Here is a 13,550-nt window from a genome sequence, read left to right as displayed (position 1 = left end):
GGATAAACACGAAAATGCACTTTTGATTCTTTCAAAGAAATATAAAATTATAAAAATTATTCTTGAAGTGACCAAAGTATTTAAAGGCAGAGGGTTACATTAACATACCTTTTATATAGACGTTAAATTTGATGTTAAATCCACTATTGTTTTATATAGAACTGTTATATATATAGTCTGTACAGTATTCCATGCAGTTACATCTAATTCAATTACAGAAACATTAAGAGTAATCCCATTTAGTTTTTTAAGGGAAAGGTAATGAATTTACAGTAATTAGATTACTTTGCACAACACTGGTAATAATTTTCATGCTTGAAATTAGTGTTGCAGACACTTTCACAGTTTTATGACTGTATTAATCTAAAATGATTTACTACCAGTGTCTATATAACATCTCGAATAGACTGGTTCGGTTTACTGAATGACTGGAAACAGAAAGCAAGAACGACTTGTTCTTACGGTTTGAGTGACCAATCAGAGCGTCGCAAGACGTTTGAGTGACGTGAGCCGCAGCCTATCAGAGACGGGCAGTGACTAATCATGCTTTGTGTTGTAAGCAAGTGTCTATCTCAGAATCGCTAACGAAATTGAATAATTCACTCAGGCTGCCGCTTCAGGTTAGTACATATTTGACTTCCTCACCTACATTTCGTTACTTGACTTGACGAGAAAGGAATGTTGAACATTTGTTTGTCTTTCATCATGTCAATATTTTGTTTTGTGTTATTCCCTAGCGCAGAATGAAGACATTAGTAGTGTTCGACTTTGACCACACTATAGTGGATGACAACAGCGACACATGGGTGATCCGCTCCACTCCCGACCAGACGTTACCGGCCTGGCTGGAGAAGTCCTACGAAAGAGGCCGCTGGACCGAGTATATGGGTCGAGTCTTGACCTACATCGGAGACCAGTCCGTCAGCCCGGACCACATGCGCGCGGTCATGGAGAGCATCCCGTTCACCGAAGGCATGATCGAGCTCCTGACCTTCATATCTGAGAATAAGAACGACATTGACTGTATTATAATCTCCGATTCTAATACTGTCTTCATAGACTGGGTTTTGCATGCATCGGGGTTGAAGTCCGCTATAGATGACGTTTTTACTAACCCTGCAAACATAGATGCACGCGGCTATATGAGTGTGCGCTGCTTTCACGCGCACGACTGTACGCAGTGTCCTATAAACCTGTGCAAGAGGAGGGTGCTGCATGATTTCAGAGAGAATCAAGCTAAAGCTGATGTGCATTATGAGAGGATTTGCTATATAGGAGATGGAGGAAATGACTTTTGCCCCATTAAAGAATTGAGAGAAGGGGATATTGCAATGCCTAGGAAAGGATTCACACTAGAGAAACTGTTGTGCAAAGCCATTTCAGAGGGTCCAGAAGCATTCAGAGCGAAAATCATACCCTGGACTAGTGGCAATGAAATCCTCCAGGAATTGCGAGCTCTAATCGAGTAAAACAGTATTGTAGGCGATTAGTATCTTACTGAACCAATAGATAGAATATCCAGATGTTTATTCTGCAGTAAATGCATATAGATAATTTACACACACATACAAAATTCCTTACTTTAATTGATTAATTAATTTGGGCATGGTGTAATATTTGTCATAATTGAGTTTATGTGTACATTTTACCATTTTACTTGTTAATTTAAGTGTTTATGACAGTAAATGCAATTTGCCTTGGAGATTTAAATCATAAAATAAGCTCACTGTTAGGAATTAACAGATATTTAACAGTCTGAGGTGCTTAACATTTAATCCATTGAGGTTTGCTGTAGAACATTAAAATGAACAAATGTAAATGTTTTAACATGCTGGCTAAATATTTATTTGCGCGATAGAAATTTCCCTTTAATATAATACTATACCAATGAATGCCATTATTGTATATGTTGTATTAATGAATGCAGCCTGGCTGTGACGAAAGCCTTTAACATTGCAGTTTGGTGCTACTATAAAATTAAAATAGTCTAATATTCCCATGCGGAAGATATAATATGAACCAGATTATTATTATTGGAAGCCGTAATCTGCTTTATAGTACCATATTTCTATATATACAGTGTACCCAAAAGTCTGAGACCACTAGCAGAGCTGTAGTTATGAATTCTGGAAATATTAAAACTATTTTAAAATATTAAAACTATTTCCGTAAGCTAGACATAACGTTTGGATTTTGAAAATGGTATATACATTTTACAGCACAACTTATTATTATTATTATTGAAATGCTTAAACTATTTATTTCCAGATTTTCAGTGTGTTCTCAGACTTTTGGACCCCATTTTTTCTGGACATCAGTGGTGTTTAAAAGCCACCAGGGTCATAGTAACTCATTCTGACCTCATGTAAGGTGTCAGATTTGCTGCTCTTGATTTAGATCAACAGTGCTGTTAATGTTTCTTCTTGAATGAGCCTGAATTTTTTATCTGTATTGGAAATGCAGCCTGATTCAGTGTTGTATTCGAAGCAAACAGATGAATGGAGAACATGGACTTTAGTATTGGTTTATATGACCAAAGAAGCTTGCATCCGTCAGAACAAATTATTTTATATGGCTCAATCATTGCCGTATTCAACTAAGACCTTGTTCCTGTTAATATTTACAACAAATCTTGTGTCCTTTGTATTTGTGACACACGGGTCATGCACATGTTTAGTGTCCTATTAAAAAAGAATAAAATTACCAGTCTAATTTATGGCCTGTCTTTATTTCTTTGAATAATTGCCTGTGTCGGATTGGAGGTGAAACTAAGCATAGGAAGCTGCAGTAATTTACTGAAGCATTTCATTTAGGAGTCCAGCACTTTGTGGAAAATGATGTTATTACTGCACAAACCTTTTAAAAGGATAGTTCACCCAAAAAATGAAAAATCTGTCATCATTTACTCATCCTCAAGTTGTTCCAAACCTGTATGAATTTCTTTCTTGTGCTGAAATTTGTGCACAAATTAAGATATTTTGAAGAATGTTGCAATGGGCCCCTTTGACTTTCATAGTATTTTTTTATGGAAGTCAATGGGGTCCATCAACTGTTTAGTTACCGACATTCTTCAAAATATCTTCTTTTGTGTTCAGCACAAGAAAGAAATCCATACCGATTTGGTACAATTTTGAGGGTGAGTAAATGATGACAGAATTTTCATTTTGGGTAAACTATCCCTTTAAGCTAAGAAAACCATTAGTTATAATTATAGGTTATATGATACGTTTTATTGTGGCTTTTGTTAGAGATATTGTAAAAGACAAATAAGGTCACCAATTAAGTAAGCAATAAGGTACGAGAGGCAGTGCTGTATCGTGAATAAGTCACGGCTGAAGGCCCTTCAGCCGTGACTTATTCACAACACAGCACTAGCCTCGAGTACCTTATTGCTTTTATAAAACGGTTACCACACAATACAAATATTAAAGCCAAAATAATATGTATCAGTGCATCTTTCATGAAGTAAACTTTCACTAAAAGCCTTCCTTCCGCCGGAAAAAATAGTCCCTGACTGTGAACAGCAACAGAAGTTACATCATTATGCCATTAGATGGCGGCAAAGACTGTCTTTATGAGAGTGTCAGTCAGTAGCGAAGACTTTTTTATTGAAAAGGCTGAATTGTTGTGAAAACGGAACAAGACGCAACTGACAAATGCTTTGACTAGCGCTGTCAGTCATGGAAAAACCCCTTAACTGTTAAAAGAACAGGATAATACATCGGACATTTAAACAGATTTTTTTATTATGAACATAGGACTGACCTGAAGGAAAATGCTAAATCTGAATGCAGTTAATAAACTTCCTCACTCGATCTCTTTCTCATGATACTCTTCTACATAATACACTAAGCTTCAATATAAACTGAGAACAAAGAGTTTACGTTGCTAAGAGTGGTTGCTAAGGTGTTGTGTAGTGATACACAGAAGTGTTGGGTGAAGCGGACATAGCTGTGTTTTATCGAGAATAAAACACAGCTATTGGCCAATCAGAATCAAGGACAGGAACTAACCGCTTTATAAAACAATATACCACATATTCTGTAACTAAAATAAAACACTTCAATGAGAGAAAGGAAAAAAAAAAACACCTGATATATTTATTAATAAATTGCCATAGTGTTTGAGTTTATTTGTAGTGCTTATAGGGACAATGCAGAAATGGTAAAGCACATTCAAACTAAAAAAAAAATGATTTAAAAAGAGCAGCACAATGTTTGTGTGAAAAACTCAATTTCCCAGGATTCTTCCCCAGTCTCTGCGTGACATCATAACAGAGCGACGCCATACTTGATTCACGTTCAGATATCGTTTAGTGTGGCGTTTCATTGCGATAAGACAGATCAGAGCGTAAGTAAAGTGAGTATGGTGCTTTTGTGACGTTGCTTGTTTTTCTGATATTTACAGTGTTGCGATGTTTCAGATCGGACCGAAAAACAGCAATGACAGATTGAGCGCGCGACGTTTGTTCAGTGCCATTCTGTGACATGTGGTGCGCGTGGCGTACATGCTTTATAAACCGTTATAACCGCTGTTAACTGAATTTATATAAGTCAAATATAGTATTCATACTGCGTATTTTTGTGCTGTTGAACACTGGGTTTATAAACTTAATCAACCGTTATAACAGAAACTGCATGCAGGAGTTCTGCTGTACTCACACGTGGTTTTTCACGTTCATGTGCATTTTTTTTATGATAATATAGTTTGTGATTCAACTTTTTAATAGAAAATGTAAAATAGAAACAATGTAAGTGTTCACAGACTTTTAAACCTGCGCAAGAAAGTGTCATGACAGTTTTTGTTGTTTATCATCCTAGCAGAGATGGCAGACAATCAGGAAATGTCTCCTCTGGAGAAGAAGGTGGCAGAACAGATTGAGGTGAGATTAGCATAACAGCCTATTTTATCTTTCCAAGCCTTCATACATACCAGTGACGTGAATGCCAATGTTTCTGTGTGTTTAGTACTATTTTGGAGACCACAATCTCCCCCGAGACAAGTTTCTGAAGGAGCAGATGCAGTTAGATGATGGCTGGGTCACTCTGGAGACAATGCTGAAATTTAACAGGTAATTGCAAGAGAAATGTTTCTGAATAAAAGGGAATTGTAAATATGGAAAGCTGAAAATGAAAATTCTGTCATTATTTAATCACCCTCATGTCTTGCTAGACCTGTATTTTGTGTGTGTGTAATACTAAAGGTGAAATTTTGGAATAATGTGCACACTTCTCAAATCCATATGACAGTTCATATGGGCAGTAAAGCTCCTAAAAGGACAGAAGCATAACCATAAACTTCATCATGCACTATATATGGTCTTATTGAGCCATACGGTAGTTTTGTGTGAGGAACCGAGTGAAATTTAGCTCAAATTTTATTCTCATGCACATTCAAATTGACCTGTGTGGCCCCTTTGGATGTGTTGTGCCAGACATTTTTGAAGGAGAATTCCATTTGAGAGCTGCAATGGTAAAGTTTACAGTCAATATAAGAGCTTAAATTTTGGTCCGTTTTTCACACAAAGCTTCAGACTGCTTCAGAGAACTAGTATAGTGCACATGTTGTATAAATTACTTTGATAAAAAGAGAAGAGCTACATGAAGATTAAGTTCTCCATATTGCCAATCCACATAACTTTGCTGCGGATGTGTTTGTGTCCTGTTTTGTATTTGTCCTCACAGACTAAAGAGTCTTGTATCAGACGAAGCTGTCATTGTTGAGGCGCTACAGAAATCTAAAACGGGTCTGCTGGAGATCAGCGAGGACAAAACCAAAATAAGGCGAAATCCGAACAAACCTCTTCCAGAGAACAATGAGGAATACAGGGATGCGCTCAAACACAAATCCATCTACATGGTGAGCGAATAGGAACAATGACATTAAGCCTTCTTTCTGCTCCGTGTTGCCTTTGCTCTAAAACAAATAGCTTATAATAATATTTGAACATGTCTAGTAATGTCTAAAACTGGGACATGTTGTCTTGTCTTGTTTTTGAATGCACTGCAGTTACATCTCCGATTGTCCTATAGGATGCTATTACTTTTCCATCCTATTTGTTGAACCACATGGTGGATTTTGTTGATTGATTTCTTTTTTTGATGTTTAAATTCAACAGAAAGGTTTTCCTCTTGAAACTACACTGGATGAGGTGAAAGAGTGGCTTGCTGATAAAGGCACAGTTGAGAACATCTATATGAGGAAAGGAGCCCAAAAGACTTTCAAAGTAAGGTTTTTAAGAAAGTGTAAGTTCTCTTAAAGTTGGCATTAAAATGGAAGTTGCGGTAGTCTTTCTTCCATATTATGACCAATATCTGAGTGAAACAGTTTCTCAATTGAGGAAAAACGTAGGGCGAGACTTTATTTTGTCCATGGAGAATTGATTGGATGGTTGTGCTTTGCTATTGGTTGATCTCATGTGAGTAACAGGTTGCCCTGCCCTCGTGACAGTAAACACGTCATCAGAGAAGAGATGTCACTGCAAGAGGGAGGGGAAGTGATTTTGATTTGGAAAAAAATGTATATAAATTGTTGATTTTCATTTCATGGTGACTTTAAAGTGACAAAATAAAGCGTCTAGGAAACCATTTGGACAAATAAAATGTTACTTTTGTATTATTTATATACAATTGTAGCATTTATTAATATTTTCAGCTGATTTTAATTAAATTTTTGGTAGTTTTATGCTTTTTTTTTATTACAGTGTCTACACTGGATGCGACAAAGCATGCCTCGCCACATCAAGTGTAGACAGTGTCACTAATTATAATAGTACACAATATAATTTTTTTCCCCCAAACTGTAAATAAATGTAAAGAAGTCTATACATCAAAAATCCTGACTTACTATTATAAGCTTATTATAAGTGTTTATATTTTAGACCATTCGAGAAGGTTTTCGCTGGAAATTTCATACATACGTCACTCGCCCCTGCGTTTTTCGTCACATCCATAGAGAAAAGTTGCTCTGGCTACTTTGACGCATGTATGGTGTGGGAGAGGAATAGGGTAGTTGTCACAATGAGCGAGTAGAATAACCCAATCTCTGTTTTAAAATGCGACAGAGCTTGTAATAAAACCAGAATCAACATTGGTTTGGCTTTTCGGTGATGGCGAGAACTGAGGGATTTAAAAAATTTGTAAAAGTGACGCGGAGATGCTGTTTTTATTACTCAGGCTAGAGGTCCAAAAGATACATGGGGTGTACCTTTAACTACATTACTCAATGTGAACTAATAATGAAAAATACTTCTGTAAAGCATAAACAAAACTCAATGTTTTCAATGAATTCTTGTATTTTTAAGATTAATAAATGTAACAAATGTATTGCTCATTGTTAATGCGTTAACTGTTAACTAATTAATCAGACCTTATTGTAGAATGGTATGTTTTTATATATATTTTTTTAGTTATTTTATTACCTAAACATATTTTATTTCAGTTATTTTCCTAGGCAACATCTAGTTTTAATTAACCTAATATTTAATAGTATTAGTTAGCAACACTGGGACAGATTAAATTGTAATATATGAAAACCGTAGCTATCTGCTGTCTACCTCATCAAAACTGAGCTCTATACTGTTGTTGTTGTCGTCTGCAGGGATCAATCTTTGCGGTTCTAGAATCTGAAGATGCTGCCAAGGCTTTTGTCGAACGTGCTGACGTGAAGGAGTACAAGGGGAATGAAATGATCGTCATGATGAAGTAGGTGCTTTTGCGGTTTAGTTCCTCATGTGTCATTGTAGGGGTGGGAATCTTTAGTTACCTAATGATCCGATTTCAAAACGATTCTTGATCTACTTTTTTTCTAATTAATTAGGTTACGGACATGAAAATTTTAAAATCCTTTCATTATTATAAGTAGCCTATCTTTTAAAATAATTTCAAATTGAAAAAATTACTAAATTAAAACAGTTGTTTAAGAATTTTAAATTTATATAATTTCAAAACATACAAGCAAGTAGCAAATAATAAAGAGTAAAGAAACAGTATTTAAGATAATCTGAACGTTTTCCATTCAAAAACTGAGTGATTTTTCTTTTCTTTACTGTTGTTTGATTGTTACTATAACAACATAGACAGCGGGAGATAAGCTGCATTCACGCATGGATCTCTTTTGAAATATAAGAAGTAATGTGGTTTGTCCTGTCCGTTTAATCCCTTAAGACATAACAGGCTGTGTTTAGATTAATTTTGCATCATAAATCCATGTTGAGACGCAAGTGCATTAAAACACTTACGGAGTCGTGCACATCCGCACGCGCGAGCACTCTTCACAAAAGCGTTCACATTTGAAATTGAAAGCAGCCTTCTGAGTTTCATATTTTAAATTTGAAAGTCCACTGCATTACAGCCGACATAAATGATGCCTTTGTAGAGCATGTGTAACATCAAAAAAAGCGCGCATCTCTTACAGGCCATCCTGTGCAATGAAGCCTGCGATTGTCCTTTGCAATTCATTTCAACCTTTCCGAACTTTATGAATGATTATTTTGCGGAAGGTTTGGATGTTGTTTTTTTTGTTGTTTTTTTTGGATGGTTCTTCTTCTCCCACCCCTATGTCAGTGCATGTTTACCTAGTAACTGAATGGTGTTGAATAAACTGGTGTAAGAGGTGTTAACCCTTGACCTCTTTCTGTAGAGAGGCATACTTTTCTAAAAAGTTGGCAGAGAGGAAGCAAAATCGCGTAGAAGCAAAAGCTAAAGCAAAAAGGTAATTCACGACACTACATATTTTCTACAAAAAAGTGAGATGACATAAAATGTTATAATTGGTAAACCTGTGCATTTCAGTGAAAAGGAGGACAAGCAGAAACAAGCTGAAGAACAAGAGCTGGTGAGTTTCATGCAGAAATGCCAATAAAACAAGTTCTCAGATGTGTTTGTTAAAGGGGTCCTACTATGCTTTTTTGTCAAGTCACCTTTATTTAGTGCTTTATACAATACAGATTGTTTCAAAGCAGCTTGACATTGAAAATAAAGATTCAATGATGCAAAAGCTGCTGTAAAGGAGCTCTTAAAAGACAATAGTAAACAGTGATTATTCAGTTGAAATCAGTTCAGTGTTTCAATATGGTTCAATAATTCAGCTATTAAGCAGCTCTGTAGAAAACAGTGATGTCATCATGCAACTCAGTTCAGTACTCTTCCAATAGTGCCAATACAGTCAAATCAATAATATTGCTGAATATTAAAGTGTCCCCAACTAAGCAAGCCAGAGGCGTCAGTGGCAAGGAACCCAAACTCCATCAGGTGACAGAATGGAGAAAAAAAAACGTGTGAGAAACCAGGCTCAGACGGGCAGCCAGTTCTCCTCTGGCCAACGAACGAACACGGTGTGATTTATAATTCAGGCTGCATCACAATTCAGATTGTGGATAAGGTAGCATTCAAAATATTTCATCCAGTTCCTTCTGCTTGAAGATTGGATTCATCATGCTGGTATAGAGGCGAAGCTGGCCATAGGGGTTCTGTGCAGAGGACTTGTCTGGTTCTTGTGGTCTTTGCTGAGGATCTGTGCCAATGGCTGTCGTGTCGGCGAGGGCTTCACGGGGGATTATTCTAGTAGACGGTCTCTACTGACATTCAGGGCTGTGATGAGGTCGTGTCTAGGTGCAGGTCCACCATCTGATCTGGATATGGTCTGTAAATAACTAATTCTCGGATGTTTTTTTTAATGAGAGGTTTAATAACAGCCAGCTTAGAAGTTTTTGGTACGTATCCTAATGACAATGATAAATTAGTAATATTAAGAAGGGGATCTATGACTTCTGGAATCTCTTTCAGTAGCTTAGTCGTATAGGGTTTAACATACATTGATGATGATTTTGGAGATTTATCAAGTTTAGACAATTCTTCCTCTCCTATAGCAAAGAATGCATGGAATTTTCAACTTTCTTTAGTGTATAATGTTGCTTTTTGAGCATGAAAAAGGTCTGATCACAATGTCACTCCATAGGGAGTTATTCTCCACATCCGTGCGCACGTTTTCTGGACTCCCTGGAATTCAATTGTAGCCTTGAGTTTTCTTCCAGGAATGAACACGTCACAATATTCCTCTTTTTAAATCTTTTTATGCCCCAGACACATGCAAAATAAACTGGCTAATCCTGGTTGAGCTATTTAGTAGTGTGTTGAAACTTGTGGTTATGGTAGGGCTGTGGCATTTCCAAAACACACTAGAAGCAGGTGACCAATCATAACACACTGATCCAGCCTACAAATCAGAGTACATTGCGCTTTACTTTTTTTAAATATAGCCAGCAGCTATCACCCTGTAGCCCAAGACTGTTTGCCCACTCAAGCTAAGCAGGGCTGAGCCTGTTTAGTACCTGGATGGGAGACCTCCTGGGAAAACTAGTTTACTGCTGGAAGAGGTGTTAGTGAGGCCAGCAGGGGGTGCTCACCCTGTGGTCTGTGTGGGTCCCAGGATAGTGATAGGGACACTGTACTGTAACAAGCACCATCCTTCGGATGAGATGTTAAACCGAGGTCCTGACTCTGTGGTCATTAAAAATCCCAGGATGTCCTTCGAAAAAAGAGTACGGGTTTACCCCGGCATCCTGACCCAATTTTCCCATTGGCCTCTGTCCTCTGGTCTCCTAATCATCCCCATACACTGATTTGCTTCATCATTTTTCTCCACCAATAAGCTGGTGTGTGGTTGGCGTTCTGGCACAATATGGCTGCCGTCGCATCATCCAGGTGGATGCTGCACATTGGTGGTGGTTGAGGAGATGCCCCCCCCTTTCCATGTAAAGTGCTTTGAGTACCCAGAAAAGCGCTATATAAATGTAACAAATTATTATTGTTGTTATTACTTCATATAGAGCAGAAATAAACAGAGCGTTACTGACAGACTGCTGCAACAATGTCAACTATGTGAAAAGTGTTTTTTTTAAACATTCAAGCATGATAACCTTTTCCAGTAGAGCCAAAAAACAAAATCAAGACCTTGAAAAAGGGCATAATAGGTCCCCTTTAATAATATTACACTTCTGTTAACCCAGAAATCCCTGGATGATCAGAGGGGCTGTCTGCTGAAGTTCTCCGGTGAACTCGGTCAGACATCGAGAGAGGATTTCCACGAGGTCTTCTCTGGTCATGCTCAGATCAAATGGATTGATTTCACCAGAGGAGCAAAAGAGGTGAGAACAAAGAATCCTTCGCAAATGACTCTAATAATAAAAACATACAAATAAAATAAATAATTTGATTTATACCTTAAAGATGTCTTCCATTCATTTTGGATATCCTTCTCAGGGCACCATCCTGTTTCACTCAAACGCCCAAGAGGCCCTGCAGAAAGTCCGCGAGGCTAAGGGAGGGGAGGATCCGAAGGTTAAAGACCAGGTTGTTCAGTGGGAGATACTTGAGGGAGACGCAGAGATGGAGATGCTGAAGAAAATCATCGAGGATCAGCAGGAGTCCATTAACAGACGCAAAGGAGGCAGAGGTAATTTTATCAGGACACAATAAAGACAAATGATCTCACTTTTTAAAACATTTGCACTTGTTCCACGCCGTATCTTATTATTGCAGGAGGTCACAGGGGTCGTGGAAGAGGCAGGGGAGGCCGCAGAGACCGAGGAGGAAGAGAACAGACCCAGTTCAGGGGAAAGAAGACCAAGTTTGAAAGTGATGAAGAGGACGATGAAGGTAAAAGGGACATTCTCCTGTCCTTTTCTCATTGATTGATGTCACATACGTGGGTGTTTTATTTTTAATAATATAAAGTAAAATAATACTATAATATTTTTTTTACATTTCTTTTTATTACATTATTATTATTAGTTTTATATTTGCATTTCATTTTCTTTACCTCCAAGTTCTCATGCCTAGTAATATTTATCATTTTTAAAACCATTTGTATGTTTTTATTTTTAAGTTTAATTATATTCTATACTTAAGACATAGTCTGACAGTTTCTTTTCATTATTGTTACATATTACAATATTAATAATAATTTAGCATATTTTGCAACAAATTAGATACTCATTTAAATCATTGCATCACTCTTTTCTGTAGACAACACTAAAGACGTTATACCTGTTTGTTGACTTTGGTCAGACTTTCCCTTTATGCAGTTTTAAAAACTACAATTCAAACCTTTTTTTTTTTTTTTTTTTTATTGCCATTTGTGTTTCTAGCATAACTATTTTATTAAGAAGCTGACAACAGCAAAGCACATTTTCTCTCTTATTGTTATTGTTTGCATTTTTTTTTTTTTTTTTTAAATGGATATCTTGTTTCATGCTGATGCTAGATGCTTGCAGAACTTTTTTTCATCACCCACAGACTTTTCCACTGGTCAAGGTTTGAGTAAATGAATGCTAAGTTTGTTTTTGATTTTAGTCATATGAAAACAGAAATGTATTTTCCCCTTCAACAGAACCCGCCAGTCCAAAGAAGAGACCTCTTGATTCTAACGGACAAGATAATGAAGAACCGGTTTCCAAACAAGCAAAAAGTGAGAATGGTTCTTAAGGGCAAGGAGTCGTGGCCTTACTTTTGTACTGTAGATGTTCGTAAAATCAAAAGACCTGGAAAATGCATTTTCAGACTACGTTCTGTGTCAAAGGCTAAAAGCTGCTCAAAAGCTTGACGCCACACTTTATCCCTAAACTCGCCATGGAAAAAAAAAAGGCATCATGCAAGCTCTGATGAAATTCTTTTCTTAGAACAAACATACGTGATGCATGGATGCTGTTTATTTATTTACCATATACACACTTATGATTGTTGGTATGATTTAAGATCTCATCTACAGCTTTATAAATGTGTTGTTTTCAAAGTCTATACAGCTTAAACAGTTTGCTGGTAGCACTTGTATAACTATTGACATCTTTATGCGTTCTTTCATTCCTAGAGCGGTGACAGTCTGCTTATTCTGCACCGATTGTTTTCAGCTTTATCAAAGGAGCTGATTATTGGTTCTAACAGCGTTTGTATGCAATACTGTATTATTGTAGAAATGTTTGAGGCCTATAACTGAGCTTGTTAAGGTTTTGGAAATGTCAGAATTTTTAGTCTTAAGCGAGTGTGTTTTTTTTTTTTTTTTTTTTTTTCATTAACAAAAAAAATATTTTTCACGTGGTAGAATATTCCATTGGTTTTGTCACTTGCACAAACATAAGATAAGTGTGAGGTATCCTTATTTCATTTTATATGTTGCTGTAAAGATGCTTCACGTGGTTAGAGGCATTTATGTCTGAAGAGTTATCATTAAGAGTACTTAATTTTGACTGAAGATTTTTTTTAAATCACCTTTTCTTTATTACAGCAACAGAAACATGTCTCTTAATCTAAAGTGCTGTTTTAGATGACATGCTTCATATTTACCCCTTCAGGGCTTCAACAAGCATTCATTTTGTTTTTCCCTTATGTTTTTTACTGTATCTCCTGTGTTGAGATGAATATACATTTAGAATTTCAATAAAGATCTTGAAAATAGTAATTATATGTGGTTTTACCTGGGAAATTGTCATTATTGATGCAGCAGTTAGTAGGGCTGGTTTAAAATATTTCTCGATTTTACTCGTTCTCATTGTT

At 36.7% G+C, this 13,550-nt stretch overlaps 2 protein-coding genes across 7 annotated transcripts; both read left to right on the top strand.

Moving 5' to 3' along the window:
• The first annotated feature begins 498 nt into the window (after positions 1–498).
• phospho2 (phosphatase, orphan 2) lies at positions 499–2,704 on the top strand. 2 transcript variants are annotated; one of them, XM_067373744.1, is made up of 2 exons: positions 499–620; positions 738–2,704. In XM_067373744.1, the coding sequence occupies exon 2, from the start codon at positions 744–746 to the stop codon at positions 1,467–1,469; it is 726 nt and encodes a 241-aa protein (XP_067229845.1). In that variant the 5' UTR covers positions 499–620; positions 738–743; the 3' UTR covers positions 1,470–2,704. The 2 variants fall into 2 exon arrangements, with proteins under 2 accessions (XP_067229845.1, XP_067229846.1); XM_067373745.1 differs by having other exon boundaries at positions 515–620; positions 743–2,704.
• A 1,557-nt stretch (positions 2,705–4,261) lies between these two features.
• Positions 4,262–13,100, top strand: ssb (small RNA binding exonuclease protection factor La). 5 transcript variants are annotated; one of them, XM_067374066.1, is made up of 13 exons: positions 4,262–4,359; positions 4,821–4,882; positions 4,968–5,071; positions 5,685–5,859; positions 6,119–6,226; positions 7,600–7,703; positions 8,641–8,712; positions 8,793–8,835; positions 11,009–11,146; positions 11,262–11,454; positions 11,541–11,657; positions 12,391–12,468; positions 12,868–13,100. In XM_067374066.1, the coding sequence occupies exons 2-13, from the start codon at positions 4,826–4,828 to the stop codon at positions 12,873–12,875; spliced, it is 1,197 nt and encodes a 398-aa protein (XP_067230167.1). In that variant the 5' UTR covers positions 4,262–4,359; positions 4,821–4,825; the 3' UTR covers positions 12,876–13,100. The 5 variants fall into 5 exon arrangements, with proteins under 5 accessions (XP_067230167.1, XP_067230163.1, XP_067230164.1 ...); XM_067374062.1 differs by having other exon boundaries at positions 12,391–13,100; XM_067374063.1 differs by having other exon boundaries at positions 4,275–4,359; positions 4,824–4,882; positions 12,391–13,100.
• Positions 13,101–13,550: the final 450 nt, after the last annotated feature.

The sequence above is a fragment of the Chanodichthys erythropterus genome, chromosome 21 (assembly GCF_024489055.1).
Source record: "Chanodichthys erythropterus isolate Z2021 chromosome 21, ASM2448905v1, whole genome shotgun sequence".
Lineage (NCBI taxonomy): Eukaryota > Metazoa > Chordata > Actinopteri > Cypriniformes > Xenocyprididae > Chanodichthys > Chanodichthys erythropterus.
Note: the sequence above shows the minus strand (reverse complement) of the source record. Positions and strands in the feature narration are given on the sequence as shown.

Excerpts from the sequence above, each read along its gene's own strand:
- ssb (XM_067374062.1), top strand. The coding sequence starts at position 4,826 with ATGGCAGACAATCAGGAAATGTCTCCTCTGGAGAAGAAGGTGGCAGAA. Across the intron at positions 8,713-8,792 it reads GCAAAAGCTAAAGCAAAAAG|TGAAAAGGAGGACAAGCAGA; the intron begins GTAATTCACGAC and ends TGTGCATTTCAG. Across the intron at positions 11,147-11,261 it reads TCACCAGAGGAGCAAAAGAG|GGCACCATCCTGTTTCACTC; the intron begins GTGAGAACAAAG and ends TATCCTTCTCAG.
- phospho2 (XM_067373744.1), top strand. The coding sequence starts at position 744 with ATGAAGACATTAGTAGTGTTCGACTTTGACCACACTATAGTGGATGAC.